At 41.6% G+C, this 23,379-nt stretch overlaps 1 protein-coding gene across 4 annotated transcripts in view; it reads right to left on the reverse strand.

The window, feature by feature from the left end:
- Positions 1–23,379, reverse strand: part of paplna (papilin a, proteoglycan-like sulfated glycoprotein) — a 66,793-nt gene that overhangs the window by 15,563 nt on the left and 27,851 nt on the right. For all 4 annotated transcript variants that reach the window (XM_084392853.1, XM_084392851.1, XM_084392852.1 and 1 more), the window contains 6 exons: positions 21,260–21,464; positions 9,409–9,585; positions 8,289–8,439; positions 7,384–7,467; positions 6,467–6,632; positions 6,155–6,242 (listed from right to left, as the gene is read on the reverse strand). In XM_084392853.1, coding sequence (XP_084248979.1) covers positions 6,155–6,242; positions 6,467–6,632; positions 7,384–7,467; positions 8,289–8,439; positions 9,409–9,585; positions 21,260–21,464 — 871 coding nt within the window. The remainder of the gene's footprint in view (positions 1–6,154; positions 6,243–6,466; positions 6,633–7,383; positions 7,468–8,288; positions 8,440–9,408; positions 9,586–21,259; positions 21,465–23,379) is intronic.

Here is a 23,379-nt window from a genome sequence, read left to right on the forward strand (position 1 = left end):
CTGGTACTGAGCTGTCTGGACTCAGAGAGGGCTACTCTCTGAGAAAACAAAGGACTTTTCTGGAAATTAACATTTTATAACATATCACACCTCAGTATTGTCTTATCTGCATTTCTTTCCCTTCAATCTCTCTTCCCCTCTTTCTTTTCTCCACATACTGAGATCACCCTGATCAACTGAAACTCACCCAAAAATCTATATGGTTTAATGTGAACAATTACCATAAAGCACTATACATGTTTGGTATCATTTAAAGTGTCTCAGTGCAACTGGTACAATGGACTTATCCCAATATTAGTAACCCAAATGGTACTCAAGGTTTTAAAATTTTAGAGCTACTTTGCTTACTGTGAAGGATGAGCCCTTTTCCAAGGTCTATCATGCTAATTACCTTCTGTACCCAGTAAGGTGTAGTCTACCCAGGTCTGGGACCTTGATAAATATTTATTAGTTAATTCCCTCATTTGGAGGATGTTTTGTTTTGTCTTTGTCTGAGTATTTAAAGAAATGTTGCAAAAGGCTCAGCGCGATTCTGTAGTGACTTATTGTGACTTACTTTTAAATGATTAACTTTAGTAGATTACGTTACGTCAAGAGTTAAATTGAATAATCAAAAGTCTAAATAAATGGTTATATACAGTAAGTAAGGGATAATGCACATCCAGCCGGTTGTTATCTCAGAATAAACCCTGGCAGGGTGATCAGAACTGTCTTGTCTGGGAATAACATACCGCTAGATGGCGCGATTAACCAATCAGAATCAAATATTCCACAGAACCGTGTAATAAATGGCCAAAAATCTATTCGCGTTTCAACGTAAATTTGAGGTTGTGATCAGATCAAAGTTTAATGGGAATAAAATTACTTTGAAATTTCTTTCAAATGACAGAATGCACAGGCAACTTTCAGCCACACCATTGCAGACCGTCGTTGGGCCAATTGGGTGGACCTTACAACTGAATCTGCTTGTTAACTTCATGTGCGAGTGAATGTATTATCGCGAGAGTCTACAAGAATGTATTATCGCGTGAGTCGGCGAGACTTGTTGTTTCTTCTGTGGTTTTTGCGGGAGAATAGAGTGTGTGGAGTAATAAAAAAACTTTCTGTGGAACTTCGTTGTATTTTTGGCTATTTTCAATGGTAGCAGAGGATGGTTTCCAACTACAGAGTACCGCCTAAGCTTGATGAAGCTCGACCATACGAGTGCTGGAAAAATGAAGTTAGTATGTGGAGACTTGTTACGGACTTAGAAAAGAAGAAGCAGGCACTCGCGGTGGTGCTGGGGCTCGAGGGGCGAGCCAGAGAGACCGCTATGGAAATACCCGCGAACGATCTAAACAAAGATGACGGTATGGAAACCTTGCTAGCTAAGCTGGACGCGATATTCTTGAGAGAAGAAAAAGACCGGGCTTATGAAGCATACTCTCATTTCGACTCGATTTCCAAAGACAGTGCGGTGTCCATGACGGACTACATTATAGACTTTGAGCAAAGATACAACCGCATGAAGAAATACAACATGACCCTGCCTGACGCTGTGTTAGCGTTTAAACTCCTGGACACGGCTTGTCTCGAGGAGAAGAGTAGGCAGCTAGCACTTACAGCGTGCACGGATCTGACATTCGCATCCATGAAGTCAGCGCTGAAGCGGATTTTCGGAGGAAAAACCAGTGGAGCAAGCGGCGGCAGCGAGACTCAAGATGCGGCGTTTTTCACGGAGCAGAGGCCATCGGGCAAATTCAGATGGAACAGCGGCCCGTCACAGAGCAGACAGCGGCAGCCACAGCAAGGTACAAACCCACTCGACAAATATGGTAAGAGAACAAAATGCGTCATTTGTCAGAGCACGTACCATTGGGCCAAAGACTGTCCTCATCGGAGAAATGAAGTAAAGCTAGCAGAAGATGTGGAAGAGTGTAACATTACACTATTTACAAAAGTCATGACGGACTCTGAGATCTTTCTAACTGAATCACTGGGATCAGCTATCATTGACACTGCATGCACACGTACAGTTTGTGGTGAGAAGTGGCTGGATAGTTACATGAAAGACCTGAGCCAAAGCCAAATAAACAAACTGCTGCAAACAGAATCTTCAAGCAGCAGACCTTTCAGATTTGGTGACGGTCAGATGGTACAATCCAACAGAAAGGTGAAGCTTCCTGCTAAGATCGGACAAACAAAATGTCACATTGAAACGGAAGTTGTTCCTGTTGATATTCCTTTACTGCTGAGCAAAATGTCTCTAAAGAGAGCAGGAACTGTTTTAGACATGGAGAATGACAGAGTTGTCATGTTCAAGCAACCAGTGCCTCTTGAGCTCACTAGCTCGGGACACTATTGTGTTGACATTAGAGATGATAATACTGAAGCGAACACCAATGAAAGTGAAATCCTTGTCGTCACAGCAGAGATGTCTACAAAAGAGAAGCGTAAAGTTCTCCTGAAGCTCCACAAGCAGTTTGGCCACGCCTCCGCAGACCGGCTGCAGAGGCTCATCCTCAGCTCTGGAAATACTGACAAAGACTGTCCAGTTATTCTGCAAGAGATCATCCGTGACTGTGAGGTATGTCAAAGATATAGCAGGACCAAGCCCAGGCCTGCTGTTGGTTTGCCTTTAGCCTCAGAGTACAATGAGACGGTGGCAATGGATCTACATGAGCTGGAACCTGGCGTATGGTACCTCCACATCATCGACCACTTCACACGCTTCAGTGCTGGAAACATTGTGAGAACAAAGAAAGCCTCGGAGATCGTCAACTCCTTCATTCACTCGTGGATAAGTGTTCATGGTGCCCCCAAACGAATATACACAGACAACGGTGGCGAGTTCAACAACGAGGAGATGAGAGAGATGGCAGAAAAATTCAACACTGAGATGAAGACTACAGCGGGATACAGTCCTTGGAGCAACGGGCTGCTGGAGAGACACAACATGACACTGACTGAGATCCTCCTGAAGGTGAAAAGGGAAAACGGGTGTGGCTGGCAGACTGCTCTAGACTGGGCTCTAATGGCCAAAAACAGTATGATCAATGTGCATGGTTATAGTCCACACCAGCTTGTGTTTGGTCACAGTCCTAATCTTCCCTCAGTTTTGGTTGATAAACTGCCTGCTCTAGAGAGCACTTCTATGAGTACTAGAGTAGGACAGCACCTAGCAGCATTGCATGCTTCCAGAAGAGCATTCACGGAGGTGGAATGCTCAGAAAGAATAAGAAGAGCTTTACGAAAGCAGCTCAGGCCTACAGATGAAAAGTATGAGACAGGAGACAGAGTGTACTACAAACGAGCTGACAGTACAGAGTGGAAAGGCCCTGCTGTAGTTATCGGTCAGGATGGCTCTGTAGTGTTTATCAGACATGGTGGGATTCTTGTCAGAGTACACCAATCCAGGCTGAATAAAGTCAATGCACAGGATGAGGATAAACCTGGACTACCTGATATTCCTGAAAATAGTAAAGAAAAGGAAAATGTAATACACACGGATGTGTCAGAGAATTCAGATGATGAAATGAGTGTTAATGGAGACGTGCAAATCCCTGAAAACACAGAAACAGATGATAGAGAAGACATGAGACAAAGTAATGAGACAGAGAGTGATGCTACTAATACAGTGGGTTTCACTGGTGTCAAACTGAGAATAGGTCAGACAGTGACGTTTACAAACAGAGATGATGGTACTAAGCACACTGCCAGAGTTTTAAGCAGAGCAGGAAAAGCAAAAGGGCAATATAAAAACTGGTACAATGTGCAGTATCTTGAACCAAATGGCAGCGAGGGTCAAAAAGAAGCTTTAGACATGTCACAAGTTGATGATCTTCTCACTGAATGTGATAACACCGATGCTGATGTACTCATTACCAAAGACATCTCTTTTGATGCTGCTAAACAGCAAGAGATTGAAAACTGGCAAAATAATAATGTTTACGAAGAGGTCACAGACAGGGGTCAGAAATGTATTTCTACTAGATGGGTCTGTACGTTGAAGGAGACTTCTAATGGTATTGTTCCCAAAGCTCGCCTTGTGGCGAGAGGATTTGAAGAAGTCAATAATCATGAATTACAAAAAGATTCTCCCACATGTGCATCAGAGTCACTCAGGCTGCTGTTAGCTGTTATTTGTCAAAACAAGTGGAAAGTAAATTCTATGGATATTAAGTCTGCCTTTTTGCAGGGAATGGAACTCTCAAGAGACATTTACATTCGTCCTCCACCAGAAGCAGGCGTGGACAATGCATTGTGGAAACTAAAGAAATGTGTGTATGGACTTGCAGACGCTTCTCTCTACTGGTACAACAAGGTCAAAGAACTCATGCTGAACAGTGGTGGTAAAATGTCACGGGTTGATCCTGCAGTGTTTTATTGGCAGAATGAGCAGTCTGAGGTGACAGGAGTACTGGCATGCCATGTGGATGATTTTTTTTGGGCAGGTTCAGAGCACTTTGTAACTAACGTCATCCCTGTACTTAAATCTGCATTTCACGTGGGTCGTGAAGAGCATGGCAGTTTTTCATACGTGGGGATGGACATTGCAACTGTGGGTGGTGTAGTGCAGGTGCATCAGCACAGTTACATTGAAAACCTACAACCAGTTCACTTACAAGCAGCACGTGCTGTACAGAGAGAGGCTCCACTAAACGAGAAAGAAAGAGAACAACTCAGGTCCAAAATAGGACAAATTCTGTGGGTTGCTAAACAGACAAGACCAGATGTAATGTTTGACACATGTAGCTTAGCAGCCAACATTAAGAATGCTACTGTTCAGTCCATACATGAAGTGAACAAAGTGATCCGTAAACTTAAGTCAGAGCAGGTCACACTTAAGTTTCAACACTTGGGCAACAGTGATGATTTGGGTTTGGTGGTCTTCAGTGATGCTTCACTGGGCAATCTTCCAGATGGAGGTACACAGGGAGGGGCTTTAATTGCTCTCATGGCAAAAACAGGAAAATTCTCTCCCCTGTTTTGGCAGTCTAAGAAAATCAGACGTGTGGTTAGAAGTACGCTGGCAGCAGAAACCCTTGCCATGTCAGATGGTATTGACAATGCTATGTTCTTGACTATGCTCTACTCTGAGCTTACCACTGGTAAAGCTGATCTTAATGCTCTCCCCCTTATTTGTGTTACTGATAACCATTCCCTGTTTGACGCACTTAAGTCTACAAAACAGGTCACAGAGAAGAGACTAAGATTAGAAATAAGCGGTGTCAAAGAGCTCCTACATGCTAACAAAATCAAAGAAGTGCGCTGGTCAGAAGGAAAGTCACAACTTGCTGACTGTTTGACGAAGAAAGGTGCTTCCTCACTTATGCTTCTTAAAGCGCTGTATGAGGGTGTATGGAAACTGTAATATCTGGACTATTGAGCATTTATCTTGGTACAGTTTTTTTGTTTAAATACTCAAGCTCACTTAAATGTTACTGTGTTCTGAAAATCGTTTTGTATTTGGTGACGATGTTTAATATGTCAAAATCACCTGTTCATTTTTTTATTTAAAGAAGAGAGGGAGATTGTTAACTTCATGTGCGAGTGAATGTATTATCGCGAGAGTCTACAAGAATGTATTATCGCGTGAGTCGGCGAGACTTGTTGTTTCTTCTGTGGTTTTTGCGGGAGAATAGAGTGTGTGGAGTAATAAAAAAACTTTCTGTGGAACTTCGTTGTATTTTTGGCTATTTTCACTGCTGACTCATCTGATGTTTTTAAAAGCAGTCTTAAGACATTTATTTTCATTAACATTTAAATAAGTTTATATTGGGTATGCTGATTTGGCTGGTTGGTTTTATTTTGGTCTTTCATGTAATGTTTTGTGTAATTGTTTCCTTTGCTATAAACAGCACTTTGGTTTACCTTGTGGTTTTGAAAGTGCTTTATAAATAAAGTTTGAGTTTGAGTTGATTTCACAAAGAGCAGGCAAGTGAGTTAGGACTGCACTCTGTAAGAGCCGAGCCGAATATGTTACCTCTACCATCATCCACCACTGACTATTGAGGACACATAATGCTTACTGTAATGAAAACTGAAGGAGCTTCTTAATACACTTTCTAAATGGAAACAAAATGGAACAGGCAAAAACTGGACAGGAGCAGCAGCTGGAACACTGTTCTGGATCATTCCAGCCAAATTTGATATCAGCAAATGGTATACTCACTGCTGGAGACCAGTGTGGCCAGGAATCTGGACAGCCCTCCTTGTTGGGGCCTTGGGCAATGGTCACACCATCATGACAACAGCCGTACCTGAAAGAAGTGTTGATATGCATTTGCATTACATTTCTGGTAAAACACATAGTTGTAAGCTACTAAAGTCACATTATTCCGTGTAGGACAATAAGCATTGTGCCACAATTATTGTATTGTATAGGATTGGGATTATATTGAGAAACCAGCAGATTGTTTTGTTTCAGACATATAAATGTTTCTCAATTAGTGTCTGTAATAAACTCATCCAAGTCTGTGTGTACCTGCTCCATGTGCAGGATGCTAGGCCTTGGTCCTGGGGACAGCCTTGGCGCTGAGGTCCACTGGCTGGGGTACTTCCATCAGGACAGCAGCCATAGTGAGTCTGGCTACAGTGAAGGGTGAGAGTTGTGCCATGAGGACTGTGGACTGGATTGTTTTGATGAGTTTCTGTTGTGTTGGATAATAAAAAATAACAAGGACCTTATTAAATGTTTCCTGCAGACAAAGAGCTTCTTCATAAAAACAGAAAGTGTCTGATAAAATGCATGGGTCACTTGAATGTCATCTTTTAAACACCTTATTACAGGATCCTAAACAAATTTGATCAGATTTGTCAAGTGGACAGAAGAAAAGTTTATACTTTGTAGTAATTGTGATGGTGGGAAAACCTATTGAGATTATTAACATTTAATTGGTTTTTTTGCATGTTCATAATTTCTTTGTATGACATCCTAGCCAAAAATTATGTCTGCACAATCTGCTTACAAAATCTCTAACACATTTTTATAAAATATTTTATAAAGTGAAAACATAAATTTTCCAAGGCTGGTCAACACTTTTGACCACTACTGTATGGCAGTTCATTGACTTTCCAACTGATCTTCAAACCGTGAAGCAAAGGAAAGCCGCTTTTATGAGGATTGCAAGCTTCCCTGGAGTTGTTCCCAGGAGTCTAAGACCTAAGAGTCAGTCTTAGACTTTGGTGAAAGTTGCTTTTAGCTTCTTTATAAATAGCTCCTACCCTTAAACAAGTCCTACTTTTAACTAGGAATTTTTTGACACTTAGGTCAAAGCTTAAGCCTATTCTCAAGAGCATTTTTGAGAAGTTTTATACGGCCCCAGATCAAGATCAGCCTTACAATGAGAAAAAAACAGGTTGTGTATGGATGGAAAGATGACAACTATTACAGAAACAAACCTAGTGAGGGATCCTCAAGGACATACGGCAGGAAGCCCTGAATGGTGTTATCATAACCTGTCGGGTCCTGCATGCTGGGCACCTCTGTTCATACCAATATATGAGAGAGAGAGAGAGAGAGAGAGAGAGAGAGAGAGAGAGAGAGAGAGAGAGAGAGAGAGAGAGACTTAATGAATAATCTGGATCAAACCCATTTAATCACTTTAGAGTTCTGTACATCTCTACACTAGTTGTCAAAAGTTAGGAATAAATACGATCTTTTAATGATTTTGACATCTATTTTGATTAAACATTTATTTGTTTAAACATTTAATGATTAAACATTTATTTGATCAATATATATCAATATAGTAAAAATAGTAATATTGTGAAATTATATTACAATTTAAAACAACTGCTTTCTATATTAATATATTTTAAAAGCTAAATTTTCAGCACCATTAACTCCAGTGTCAGTGTTACATGATCTTTCAGAAATAATTTTGTGAGAAACATAAAACTCTAAATAAGTCAGTAAACATTTTTTGAGATCATCATGCATCATGTGTTAGATGGTTATGCAGTAATTTATCTACTTATGTACCCAGAAGTGAGTTAAACCTGACAAAATCTTCAAAAACATCCTTTTGGGGATGTCCTCATTTGTAATAAACAGGTTTGTTTGTTTGTTTGTTTTAAGTTTTCTTTTCTTAAATTGTAAAAATGAAGAGAGTTTTCTGTTAGGGTTAGGTTATAGTATTTATAACTACCTGTATATATAAAACAATAGAAGTCTATGCAATGTCCCCATTTAGACAGCTAAGTAAATATGTGTCTGTTACCATGAGCGGAAATCTTGGGAGCATATAAAAGGCCTAAAATGAATGTGCTGAGGCGCATATGGGATATGGAGAGGTGTTGTGTACCCTGAGGCCTGTAACAAGGCTGAGCGTTGCAGCTTTCAACGGTGGGAGGTTTGGGTTTGGCCTGGCACTCCTCTACCCTGTACAGGTTTCTCTGTCTGTCTGAACAGATCACCTGCCGTTCCCGCAGCCCCGAGCCACAGCTCTTAGAGCACTTGAGAGAGAAAGAGAGAGCAGGTAAGGTTGTCATATATAATTAAGAGGGAGGGTACATGCATTTCCAAAGGTTTGTCTTTACTTAAAGGCACAATATGTAGTTTTTCACCGCTAAAGGTCGCCTATTCAAAACAAAGGCATAGTTTGATGACACCGAGATTCAGCATGGAATAATGAAAGTTGTTGTCTTCACCTCACAGCCAGTGGAAAAGAATCCGACGGGACTCGGGCAGAAATAATATTCATGGATGAGATTATTAACGTTACTGTGGTATGAAGCAGAGCAGGGCCGAGTGCTGTGGGAGTGGAACGAGGCCGCAGGAGCGATTGCTAATGAGAGGCTATGAGACACTTGTTTCACACTGCAGTAAAGCTAGATCGATATTACAATATCATATGAATAAATGCTGGATGACTTGTGTTGCTAAATGGCGTGCAATTCATTTTAAAACATACTGTATGACAGAGATAATGCTGCATTACTGTTACTAAAAATAAAGCTGTGTCTGATTATGTTATGTTAGCCACTTGACAAAATAGTGTTTTTCTCTGAGGCATGGTAAAAACACGGTACTCTGGAAAATCAAGAAAACAAGCGATTCAAACAATAAGACTGTATTGAGCTGTATAACAATTAGCTTTCTGTCGATGAATGTATCCAAACAGTTGTTCCCTTGTCTAATAAAACATATAATATATTAAAGTGTCTTTGTTTTTCCCATGGTTTCTGCAAAATATAACCGGAAATCGAGGGTAACGCAAGTATAATGTCATTGATAGGCGACGCAATGACATGGCCCGTGTACTGATTGAAATTGCGTATTTCTCTGGATTTAAACATTATTGGAAACATCTGGGATAATGTAAGTACACAAGTCAACAAAATAAATACCAGTGTTCTGGTTTTTGGATATTTTAATCCCAAAATCTGACATATTGTGCCTTTAAGGCGTGGATTATTGCTCACCAGGCCCCAGTCTCCTATATGCCAGCCAATGGGGCTCCTGCAGACGGGCATCTCACAGTCCTGTGTCCCGGGTGGCTTTGGTTGAGTCCCGCATGCATAGTCTTCCAGAGAAGCTCCGTCTGAACCCACACACACTACATCTCGCATCTGTTTCCCAGAGCCGCATGTCACAGAACACTACAAAAACATCAACATCTTTGAATTTGAAGCAATGGCATACTAGCAATGTTTTTGAAAATTAAACCTGCTTAAGAACCATTAAGATGTTTTCACATTGTGACATTCATTTTAATGATATCTAAGCACATTTTCTTTACAATTGTTATGGTATACCTTTTACAATAACGTCCCATTAGAATAGATAATGCATTACCTAATATTAACTATTAATGAGTACTACATTTGTTACAGTATTTAGTAATCTTTGTTAATGTTAGTTAATAAAAATACAACTGTTCATTTTAAGGTCATGTCAGCTAAGGTCAATTCAATAATATTAACAGATAAAACTTTTGATTTTAATATTGTATTAGTAAATGCTGAAATTAACATTAACTGAGATTAATAAATGTTGTAGATATGTTTTCATTGTTAGTTCACGTTAACTAATGTAGTTACTTAATGTTTTACTTTCAAGTTATTGGAAATTCTGGCAACACTTATTTTTCAGTGTCCTTATTGCATATGTTACACACGGAAGCCTTAATTATTTTTTCTTTCTTGTTTTCTCGTGATCACGACTTAATTTTCTTGTGATCACAACATAACAAAAGTTGTTCTTTTTACTATGACTGTTTGATTCTGAAACACTGCACCAGGAGTCTAGACTGGGTAAACCCAGCCAGATCTGCTGGCGATTTGATTTGGTTGAAGGATTATCCAATTGCGTACAGAGTCATTTGCACTATGCCTGTTGATCAGGCCTCTTGTGCAGTAGAAAATACAAAGCAGACTCCCCAGACCAATGTTCAATCTTAAAAGATTGAGCTTGATCTGGTGATAGCCAGACTACCAGGAGTCTACTGTTACTATAGTTATGAACCCCAACTCACATCTGACTGACAGTTAAACCCATAGATAAACTACATTCCCAAAAGTATTGGGACACCCCTCCAAATCATTGAATTCAGGTGTTCCAATCACTTCCATGGCCACAGTTGTATAAAATCAAGGACCTAGGCATGCAGACTGCTTCTACAAACATTTGTGAAAGTTGTGTAAAGCACGCCGCCACTGGACTCTAGAGCAGTGGAGACGTGTCCTCTGGAGTGACGAATCACGCTTCTCTGTCTGGCAATCCCATGGATGAGTCTGGGTTTGGCGGCTGCCAGGAGAACAGCACTTGCCTGACTGCATTGTGACAAGTGTTAAGTTTGGTGGAGGGGGGATTATGGTGTGGGGTTGTGTGGTGGAGGGGGATTATGGTGTTGGGTTGTGTGGTGGAGGGGGATCATGGTGTGGGGTTGTTTGGTGGAGCGGGGATCATGGTGTGGGGTTGTGTGGTGGAGCGGGGATTATGGTGTGGGGTTGTTTGGTGGAGCAGGGATCATGGTGTGGGGTTGTGTGGTGGAGGGGGGATTATGGTGTGGGGTTGTGTGGTGGAGGGGGATTATGGTGTGGGGTTGTTTGGTGGAGCGGGGATCATGGTGTGGGGTTGTTTGGTGGAGGGGGATTACGGTGTGGGGTTGTTTGGTGGAGCGGGGATTACGGTGTGGGGTTGTTTGGTGGAGCGGGTGTGGGGTTGTTTGGTGGAGGGGGATTACGGTGTGGGGTTGTTTGGTAGAGTGGGGATTACGGTGTGGGGTTGTTTGGTGGAGGGGGATTACGGTGTGGGGTTGTTTGGTGGAGCGGGGATTACGGTGTGGGGTTGTTTGGTGGAGGGGGGATTACGGTGTTGGGTTGTGTGGTGGAGGGGGGATTACGGTGTGGGGTTGTGTGGTGGAGGGGGGATTATGGTGTGGGGTTGTTTGGTGGAGGGGGATCATGGTGTGGGGTTGTTTGGTGGAGGGGGGATCATGGTGTGGGGTTGTTTGGTGGAGCGGGGATCATGGTGTGGGGTTGTTTGGTGGAGCGGGGATTACGGTGTGGGGTTGTTTGGTGGAGCGGGTGTGGGGTTGTTTGGTGGAGGGGGATTACGGTGTGGGGTTGTTTGGTAGAGTGGGGATTACGGTGTGGGGTTGTTTGGTGGAGGGGGATTACGGTGTGGGGTTGTTTGGTGGAGCGGGGATTACGGTGTGGGGTTGTTTGGTGGAGGGGGGATTACGGTGTTGGGTTGTGTGGTGGAGGGGGGATTACGGTGTGGGGTTGTGTGGTGGAGGGGGGATTACGGTGTGGGGTTGTTTGGTGGAGGGGGATCATGGTGTGGGGTTGTTTGGTGGAGGGGGGATCATGGTGTGGGGTTGTTTGGTGGAGCGGGGATCATGGTGTGGGGTTGTTTGGTGGAGCGGGGATCACGGTGTGGGGTTGTTTGGTGGAGCGGGGATCACGGTGTGGGGTTGTGTGGTGGAGCGGGGATTACGGTGTGGGGTTGTGTGGTGGAGCGGGGATTACGGTGTGGGGTTGTTTGGTGGAGCGGGGATTACGGTGTGGGGTTGTTTGGTGGAGCGGGGATTACGGTGTGGGGTTGTGTGGTGGAGGGGGATTACGGTGTGGGGTTGTTTGGTGGAGCGGGGATTATGGTGTGGGGTTGTGTGGTGGAGCGGGGATTATGGTGTGGGGTTGTTTGGTGGAGCAGGGATCATGGTGTGGGGTTGTGTGGTGGAGGGGGGATTATGGTGTGGGGTTGTGTGGTGGAGGGGGATTATGGTGTGGGGTTGTTTGGTGGAGCGGGGATCATGGTGTGGGGTTGTTTGGTGGAGGGGGATTACGGTGTGGGGTTGTTTGGTGGAGCGGGGATTACGGTGTGGGGTTGTTTGGTGGAGCGGGTGTGGGGTTGTTTGGTGGAGGGGGATTACGGTGTGGGGTTGTTTGGTAGAGTGGGGATTACGGTGTGGGGTTGTTTGGTGGAGGGGGATTACGGTGTGGGGTTGTTTGGTGGAGCGGGGATTACGGTGTGGGGTTGTTTGGTGGAGGGGGGATTACGGTGTTGGGTTGTGTGGTGGAGGGGGGATTACGGTGTGGGGTTGTGTGGTGGAGGGGGGATTATTCATTCATTCATTCAAACCTTTATTTAACCAGGATAAAAAACTCCTTGAGATTAAAAATCTCTTTTACAAGAGTGTCCTGGCAAGTGGCAGCAACACGGTTTAGATACAAAAACACTTACAGACAAATACATAGACACACTTTCACGCATCATATTCAAACAACAAAATCATTGTACAAAAAACCTGGATCCTAAATCTATTTAAAAACAGTGACAAACAGACTGCCTTTCTGCAAGGTCCTTTAAATAGCCTTTAAAAGAATAAACTGAGACCAACTCCTTCATCTGTAGTTCATTTTGAAGCTCATTCCATGCAGATGGTGCTGCAAAGTTAAAAGCCTTTTTGCCAAAGTCAGTACGGGCTTTAGGGACTGTCAATAAATACAGATCCTGTGAACGCAGTTGATATGTCCCTGCAGACCTCGGGAGGATGTAAGTGTTCAGATAAGGAGGAAGAAGTCCTAGTACTGCTTTATAAATAAAAAGATGCCAGTGCATCCAACGCCGAATGGAGAGAGAGAACCACTCGACCCGAGAATACAGCAAACAGTGATGAGTGAGAGATTTTAAGTTTGTGATGAATCTTAAGGCTCCATGAAACACTGTGTCCAAAGCATGAAGACACTGGGAGGTTGAATGCATATATAAAATATCACCATAGTCCAAGACAGACAAGAATGTTGCATTTACAAGTTGTTTTTTTTGCTTCAAAAGATAAACAAGACTTGATTCTAAAGAAAAAACCTAACTTCAACTTCAGTTTTTTAACCAAATCTTGGACATGCAATGTAAAAGACAGTGATTGATCAATGGTAATGCCCAAGTATTTGTAATGTGACACTACTTCGATTTCTGTACCAGAAAGTGTACAAATGTTTGGGACATTGTTTTTATTTGATTTTCCCCGAGTGAAAGTCATGGCTTTAGTTTTTTTAGAGTTTAGAACCAATTTTAAAGTAGCCAAATTATGTTGCAAGATGTTAAAGGCAGATTGTAAATTTGTGATTGCTTGATCTAATGTGGACCCAGAACAATAGAGAACAGTATCATCAGCATAGTAATGATAGTTTGTATTATCTATATTATTGCAGAGGTTGTTTGTATAGATAATAAAAAGAAGAGGCCCAATGACTGAGCCTTGAGGCACCCCTTTTGAAATATTTAGGGAGGCAGAAGTGAGGCCATCTACTTGCACACATTGTGTTCTCCCTAATAGGTAACTGTTGAACCATCCCACTGCCTGTTCTGAAAGTCCAACTGAGGTGAGTCTTTGAAAAAGTATTTTATGGTCCACTGTATCAAAAGCTTTTGACAAATCAATAAACAGTGCCGCACAGTGCTGTTTATTGTCCAAGATTTTTACAAGGTCATTGACAACTTTTGAAACAGCTGTTGTTGTACTATGTTGTTTCCTAAAACCAGATTGAAATTCATTCAGAATATTGTGTTTAATTAAATAGTCTTTCAATTGCATGCTGATAAATGATTCCATTAATTTGGCTAATACTGACAATTTAGAAATGGGCCTATAATTATTTATATTTGCAGGATCACCACCTTTGTGAAGGGGAAGAACATTGGCAGATTTCCAAATAGCTGGTACTTGATTCGTGGCTAAAGAAAGGTTAATTAAATATGTGACTGGATCTGCTATCAAATCTGCAGCTATTTTTAAAAAATATGGTTCCAATTTGTCTGGACCTGATGATTTGTTTTTATCTAGATCCTTCAAGGCCTTCCTTACTTCTGATACAGTTACTGTCTTGAAATAAAATGGTGGAGCTGACAGTAACTGATCAACAGGACATGCAGTGGAAGAACTGGAAATTTGATTTTGTAGTGTTTCATAAATGGAACTAGCAGCAATGAAATGATTATTGAAACTATTCAAAATTTCGTTTTTGTCAATGATTTTTTTGTCATCAACAACAATACAAGATGGTGCTTCTGTATCTGTTTTTGCTTCCGTTAATAATTTGATTGTTTTCCAGAACTTAAAAGGGTTATTTAAATTTTTCGATGTTTCAGAAAGGAAATAAGCCGATTTGGCATTACGGATTTTTACAGTACATAAATTACGTAAACGCCGAAATTTCAACCAGTCAGACTCAAGCTTTGACTTTCTAGCTTGAGCCCAGGCTTGATTTCGCTCTAGGAGAAGGTCAGACAATTCATTGCTAAACCAAACATTATTTCGCCCTTTCACTCTATGTCTTTTTAGTGGGGCATGCTTATTAACCAGGCCTGTGAAACCATCATAAAAAAATGTCCAAGCATTTTCAACATCATCAATAAGGCTAATTCTTCCCCAATCAAAATCATACAGATCATGTAAAAAGCCCTGCACTGAGAACTGCTTCATTGCCCTCTTATAGATTATACGCGGCCTTGTTTTAGGAATTTTTGTATTCCTTACAGATGCTATAAGACAATGATCGCTTATATCATTGGCAAAAACAGAGGCACAAGAGTATTTGTGAGGGACATTTGTAAGAATAAGATCAATTAGTGATGATTTTTCTGGATGTTTTAAGTTTGGTCTAGTGGGGCTATTCACAATCTGAAAAAGATTATAAGAATCACAAAATGATTTAAAATGATCAGACATTGGCAGAAGCCAGTTCCAATTAAAATCTCCTAAAAGGACAATTTCATTATAATTTAGACTTGTTAAAAACTCCCTCAAAGAAGAAAGAGTGCTACTATCAGCTGAGGGGGGTCTATAACAACCAACAACTGTGATGTGAAGACTCTTAGAAACTTCTAAGTCAAGGGCCAACAATTCAAATTGTCTGCTTATTGACTTTGAGACAATTACATTCACAAGAAATGACTTTTTCACATATATTGCAACACCTCCACCCTTTTTAGGTCGGTCTGTTCTGAATAAGTTGTACCCATCTACAGTCACATCCTTATCAGAAATAGATTTGTTGAGCCAAGTTTCACTTAAAACAAAAACATCGGCATTGGTCGAAAGTGCCCAGATACGAACCATATCTATTTTGCCAACCAGACTACGAACATTCAAATGGCAAAATCCCAGGCCCTTTCTGCATTTAAAGCTTTCAGGGGTGTCATATGACATATTTTGCTCTGGGCCTGGATTTGGGTGGACATTCCCAGAAATTAAAAGCAGCAATATAAGCAAAAGTCTCTGTTTAGGCAGTTTACAATGATAGTGATTATGGATAGCTGCCGAATTTAAAAGGGGTGCTCCTTGAGACCCCAGATGGTTTTGCAGAACCGTAAGACAGCTTAAACGTTGCACTTCTAATGTGCCAGAGGTGAATAGCAAAGGCTGGGGTTGAATGACCGCAGCCAGCTGATGGCTTGTTTCGCTCCTCCCCCGGAGTAAACAATCCGGAAATGAGAGCAACGCGTTTCCATGGCAACGAGAGGAGATTCCAATAGAGGCGCATAGCGCTGTCAAATACAGCGCAGCAAAGAACATCCACGGCTTTAAATCCATTTTAACTCAATAATTTTAATCAATATCCATTTAAAAACTCAAGATCCTCTTCTTCGAGTAGAGTGACTCTCCGCCCCCTCCGCAGCGTCCTCCCGTGACGCAATGCCGTGATGCAGGACGTGAAGCTGAATAAAATAATTTCCACGGATAAACAATGCGTTCCAAAGTTGCATCCAACTCAGAGGAGGTGAAACAGCAATGTTTATTCCCAGATAGTACTATCCTGGACCCACGAAGACCACGTCTGGAGTCAGATTACCTCCACCGCGAGGAAGTTTATATCGAAGTTGTTTTGCTCTGCGCCAATCCAGGAGAGGGATCACACAACGCGAATAGAGTAAGTTAGAAAAGTAAATCCCGGTATGCACACAGCTACGGCTTCATAACAATGTTCATTTAAAAGCACCGCACGCTTGCGTTGAGCTGATCGTGCCTGTGGCTGGTGCCTGTAGCTGGTACCCGAAACGCATCCAAAAACTTAATCAGTTTATCAATCCAATAACCCCAGAATCATCATCACAAGGGTTCAAAATAAATTAAAATTGAGTGTTTGATTCATAAAAGTAATGCCAATGTCTATAAACTCACTCACTCAAACAATCTCTCAGAGCGACAAACAAGCGTGCTGCCACTTGATGACGACGACACACCATGATCCCCCCTCCACCAAACAACCCCACACCATGATCCCCCTCCACCAAACAACCCCACACCGTAATCCCCCCTCCACCACGGTGTGGGGTTGTTTGGTGGAGCGGGGATCACGGTGTGGGGTTGTGTGGTGGAGCGGGGATTATGGTGTGGGGTTGTTTGGTGGAGGGGGATCATGGTGTGGGGTTGTTTGGTGGAGGGGGGATCATGGTGTGGGGTTGTTTGGTGGAGCGGGGATCATGGTGTGGGGTTGTTTGGTGGAGCGGGGATTACGGTGTGGGGTTGTTTGGTGGAGCGGGTGTGGGGTTGTTTGGTGGAGGGGGATTACGGTGTGGGGTTGTTTGGTAGAGTGGGGATTACGGTGTGGGGTTGTTTGGTGGAGGGGGATTACGGTGTGGGGTTGTTTGGTGGAGCGGGGATTACGGTGTGGGGTTGTTTGGTGGAGGGGGGATTACGGTGTTGGGTTGTGTGGTGGAGGGGGGATTACGGTGTGGGGTTGTGTGGTGGAGGGGGGATTACGGTGTGGGGTTGTTTGGTGGAGGGGGATCATGGTGTGGGGTTGTTTGGTGGAGGGGGGATCATGGTGTGGGGTTGTTTGGTGGAGCGGGGATCATGGTGTGGGGTTGTTTGGTGGAGCGGGGATCACGGTGTGGGGTTGTTTGGTGGAGCGGGGATCACGGTGTGGGGTTGTGTGGTGGAGCGGGGATTACGGTGTGGGGTTGTTTGGTGGAGCGGGGATTACGGTGTGGGGTTGTGTGGTGGAGCGGGGATTACGGTGTGGGGTTGTTTGGTGGAGCGGGGATTACGGTGTGGGGTTGTTTGGTGGTGCGGGGATTACGGTGTGGGGTTGTTTGGTGGAGCGGGGATTACGGTGTGGGGTTGTGTGGTGGAGCGGGGATTACGGTGTGGGGTTGTTTGGTGGAGCGGGGATTACGGTGTGGGGTTGTTTGGTGGAGCGGGGATTACGGTGTGGGGTTGTTTGGTGGAGCGGGGATTACGGTGTGGGGTTGTGTGGTGGAGGGGGATTACGGTGTGGGGTTGTTTGGTGGAGCGGGGATTATGGTGTGGGGTTGTGTGGTGGAGCGGGGATTATGGTGTGGGGTTGTTTCTCAGGGGTTGGGCTTGGCCCCTTAATTCCAGTCAAAGGAACTCTTAATGCTTCAGCATACCCAGACATTTTGGACAATTTCATGCTCCCAACTTTGTGGGAACAGTTTGGGGATGTTCCTGTTCCAACATGACTGCGCATCAGTGCACAAATCAAGGTCCATAAAGACATGGATGAGTGAGTTTGTTGTGGAGGAACTTGACTGTCCTGCACAAAGTCCTGACCTCAACCCCATGAACAGCTTTGAGATGAATAAGAGCGGAGACTGAGAGCCAGTCCTTCTCGTCCAACATCAGTGCCTGACCTCACAAATGCACTTCTAGAAGAATGGTCTAAAATTCCCATAAACACACTCCTAAACCTTGTGGAAAGCCTTCCCAGAAGAGTTGAAGCTGTTATAGCTGCAAAGGGTGGGCCAACTCCATATTAATCCCTACGGATTAAGAATGGGATGTCATTAAAGTTCATGTGCATGTAAAGGCAGGCGTCCCAAAACTTTTGGCAATATAGTGTATATATGCATATGTTTATATACTGCGTTTAAATGGTCTAACAACAGAGCATTCAACAGCTCAAGCACAGGCGGAGTGCCTTCAGAAGGATGCCAGATTTTTCCATAACTATTCTAAAATCTTTTAAAGCTGCTTGGATTCAACCCACTTTATTCATTAGTTTAAAATAAAATGATATTACGTAATTTGTTTGTGATTTGTATTCGTCATGTAGGATAGGCTGTGCCTTCTAGCCTTGCTCTTCCATTAAAAAGAGGTGCAATACTCCAGATTTCCAAAAAACAAAACTTTAATCCAATTGATATAAGTAAAAGCTTGGCATGCTGTTTGAGAAGAGTGTTTATGTGTGTGTGTGTGTGTGTGTGTGTGTGTGTGTGTGTGTGTGTGTGTGTGTGTGTGTGTGTGTGTTTCCTAAAAAGAAATGTAGCCTAGAAAATACAGGTTACAACATTGTATAACATCACTGAATAATATTATACACATCTTTATATAGGGCTAAATCATATTTTTTTATCAATATACATTGAGTGACACAGTGAGGTAAACTAATGATGCAGTTACTAAAACTGTGCTGATTAAAATGGTATCGTAAAGATGCCCAAATAAAGGTGCAAACAGAATACAGTGTACATACAGCATACGGAATACATACAGTGACATCAACGTTAGTTTTAATAAGCAAGTTGAGCATCACACCGAACGCTAAAGGGAAACTGTGATGAGTCATGCATATTGCAGAACGTAACGATAACATACACTTTCAAGCAAAATAATCATATTGATTCAAGCATTTAATATTTATTAGTAAATAACTTGTCAGTAACGCACACAATACTGCAACAATTATAGCGATCATAAAGAAGTAAGGTTTTCACTCTCTCTGTCTCAAATGCGTAGCTTTCTGGGCCAATATGAACTAACACCGTAAGGTGGATAATATATACCACAGCCCATCAATCATTCTCAGTTTTATACTTTTGTCGAGATATCGAGAAAATATTAGGTCGTGATCACGAGAAAATAACTTTTGTTTTGTCGAGATCACAAGAAAATGAAGTCGAGATCACGTGAAAACAAGAAAGAAAGATAATAATAATCCATGGCCTCTTAGAGCTTCAGTAGTTAAATGCACTTAATGTAATAATAACAGTAACTTATGAATAATTACATGCAACTAACTCTCAACCAAACCCTAATCCTAACCCTAATTACATACTAAGTACATGCTGATAACTGTGGAAGCTTGTTTCCGCCACAGAATAAAAAACAAAAAAGGTAATTGCGACTTCTTATCTCCAGTTTTCGTGACATAAAGTCGAAATTGCGTGTTATAAAGTCAGAATTATGAGGTATAAACTCGCAATTCTGAGAAATAAAGTCACAATTGTGAGATAAAAAGGCGCATTTATGTTTTAAAATGTTTTACTCTGTGGCAGAAACAAGCTTCCATAGATAATTACTATTACTCAGTACTTAAAGCTACAATATGCAAGACTTTTTGGCCTCTAGAGGGCGCTACATTCCAAACAACAACAACGGCGTAGCTTGATGACGATGTGAAGGAGCGTGGAATGATGGGAACTGTCGTTTTAAACTCCACCGTGTTTGTAAATCAGTCAGACGGGAACCGAAAAATCATGTTCATGGATGAGGCTAAGTTCTTTTTTTATAATGACATGCTTTTTGTGGCGAGGGGGGCGTGGTTCAGCGCGGTCTGTAATGGGAGAGAGAAGAGACGAGCGTGGGACGCAAGTAGGTCAAGTGCAAATGACGAACACCTGTGTCTTATTGCAGTGATCCGCGTGGAGAGGCCGCTTATAAGCCGCGCGCTGGAACGAGAGAGAGAGACTGAAGAGAAAATTGGACGCAGAGAAAGAAAACCGGTGGATCCGAGCTCTCATTTTTGAACTGTTTTGTGCCGTCGCGGTTGCCACGGTGAATGCGCGTTGTGCACGACTTTTGTTTGTTTTGCTTTATTTTAATAAAGTACGAGTCCCAGTCACGCCGACCCCTGTCTTCTTCCTTCCTGACTCTTGAACCTCATCACACTTTTATTTCATTAAAATGAATTAACCGGAAGAAAAGTAAGGTTTAATACTAAATTGGTTATCATAGATGTTACTGTATGTCGAATTCATTGTTGTGATAACGCGGCGCAGTTTTACGTGTTCTAAACAATTGTTGTAAAAGTACATTCGAACATACCCACATCATTTGCCAAAATACTGATTAATCTTTATGTATAACACATGCTATATTTATTTACATGGCCATAAACACCAGACGTGATAAACAATGTCAATAAACTAAACACAAATCTAAAGCAATATATACTTCCCTTACATAAACATAACTATTACCGAATGCTACATTTGGAAAATATAAAATTAAGCATGCTTTGTCGACAGAACCATCTGCAATCGGTAAAGAATAATTGTGTTCCATAACGACTGCACGAAACAAGCTAACGTTTGTTGCTTGATAGACGCTACAACTACAACTTCCGCATTTGTCCAGGACTCCACGCAGTACGAGCGGAAACCGAGGGTAACGCGGATATGACGCCATTGACTGTCGACTCCCAGCTCCCCCCTGCTCTAACGCCCCGTTTCCTTGGATAAAATCGCAATTTTCTCACGATTTAAAAATAGTTGGAAACATTTGGGATATTGTAAGTAATCAACTTAACAAAATATATAACACTGGCCTTGAGATTATGGGATATTTTAATGCAAAATTCTTGCATATTGTACCTTTAAATATATAATTACAGAATTTCTGTAATTCTGAATCATTTAGAATTTCTAAAGAATGTTTTTAATGGTCACAAATTTTTTATTTAATAATCTTCATTTTCTTAAACAAGTAATAATTTGTATTTATTTATTTATTTAGGTGTGAACTAAGACTAAGGCAGGTTTTGTGAGATTCAGTCAGACCGCATTACATGTAGTTTTGCATACCTGACTCCAGCCGGAGATGCTGTATTGAGCGCATTTCTGCGTGTTGCAGTTGTGTTGGCTGAGAGGTCTGGGAGCGTAAGCAGCACACTGAGAATCCTCAACCACTCGCGATCCTGCAGAGTCGTGAGACATACACTCCACTCTCCTCACCTGAAGACCCCCGCCACACGTCACCGGACACGGGCTCCACTCGCCAGTTGTCCAGCTGGCACACGGACACACACATCACCAAACAGCAAGCACAATCAGAGTGAGTCAGCATTTACTATGACAGAAGCTGCACACTTCAGCTTTGGGTCATTAACATGCATGGACTATTTGAGTATTCTAGGTTGAACACAATTTAAGATCTATTAGCACACAAATATTTTTGACTCGTCTCTCGTTTGGTAAATGCAATTGACAGTAATGCGCTTTGAATGGCAAGTGAGCCAAAGCATAATCCATCCTTTTGAGCTGGGAATGCTTTTCTAGCAGATGAACTTTTGATTATGTATTACAGAAGTAATTGCAGGATAGTTTGCTCCATGTAAACAGCACTTTAACATTCCTCCCATGTGCCATTCTGGCAAACACAGACACCGAGCGAAAGTAACTGAGTAATATGGGTTGTTATTGATTCTATCAAATTAGATTTTAATGCTAATACATGTAATATTCAAGTGTTAAGAAACTGTGTGACAGTATATATATATATATGATAGTATATATATATATAGGCTATATTACATATTAAAACCAATATACTCTCTAATAATACCATATTTGAAACATTTATTCACAAGGCTGTTGGATTCTGTTTTAAGTGCACAGATGTAAAATTGATAACCCAATTGTTACCTTTAAGACCTGTTTTTTCTCAATTTAACGCATACAAATGTATTTTGTTGGTATAAATGTATGTATTTAGGTGCATTCAGCAATATTAAATAATATTTTTGACTTGAATAAACATGTCACGCCTGTTTTGAGGTTTTGTTTAGTTCATGTGTTCATGTCTTTTATTTTGTATAATTCTCAGTCATGGTTCCTGCAAGTCTTATGCAGTCGAGCCATTGTTTTGTTCACTTTGGATTATTTTCAATAAACTGCACATGGGTTTATTTCAACTCGCCTTCAGTGGAAGTTTGTGACAAAACCACTTAATTTGGATGTTATCTTTTTTTTTTTCTTTTTTTTTTCAGTACATATTTTGGTAACACTTTACAATATGTTCTCATTAGTTAATGTTACTTGTAACTTGTAATGAAACTTACGATGGACAATAAATGTTTTTATTAATTAACAGTATTTATTAATCTTTGTTAAAATTGGTTAATAAAAATACAGCTGTTCTTTGTTCATGCCAGCTCAGGTCCATTAAATATTAACAGATACAACTTTTGAATAACGCACAAGTAAATGTTGAGATTAACATGGAACCTTATTGTAAATTGTTACCCATATTTTAGTTTTTTTTTACAACAAGACAGACAAGTCAAAATTATTTACTGTGGTAATCGATAGCATGCCACAAAAATTACATTTAACCTAGAATATTTAAGTTCAAGGACAAAAGCTGTTTTAATAGTTTACAAATAGGCCTTCACACCACTACACATACACTAAACAAACATAAAGATTTGTGCATTCTGGGAAATTAGAAGGAAAAGCAAGTGTTCTACAGAAACACTTTGCCTGTCAAAGTCAAGCAGGTGCTCCCAGAAACCTGAGGATGAGAGGAAAAATATGAAGACATGAGTCATGGGGGAAAAGCAGAAGCACATGTTCTCTGGCAGGTCGATCTGCTCACACCACAACAGTTTCAGGTTTCTGTACATAAACATCACAGGAAAATCCCAGAGGGCACCGCCATGACAAGTCAAAGGATCTTTTTGCTTTTAAAGACCAAATGCTGCTTTCTGCTTCACACGCACATATATTCAGATAAACAAGGCAAACTAAATCAAAAGAACACAGAAGACACCCAGATAGTGGACTCGTCAACAAAACTTCTATATAATACATTCAGGCCATGATTTACTAGGGTTGCATTAAAAAAAATGTCTTAGCTGATCTACTAAAGGGACTGTGTTATTCATTCATAATCATTTTTATGGGCCAGCTTTTTTCTCGCAACA

This window comes from Rutilus rutilus (genome assembly GCF_951802725.1).
Source record: "Rutilus rutilus genome assembly, chromosome: 21".
In the NCBI taxonomy this organism is placed as follows: domain Eukaryota; kingdom Metazoa; phylum Chordata; class Actinopteri; order Cypriniformes; family Leuciscidae; genus Rutilus; species Rutilus rutilus.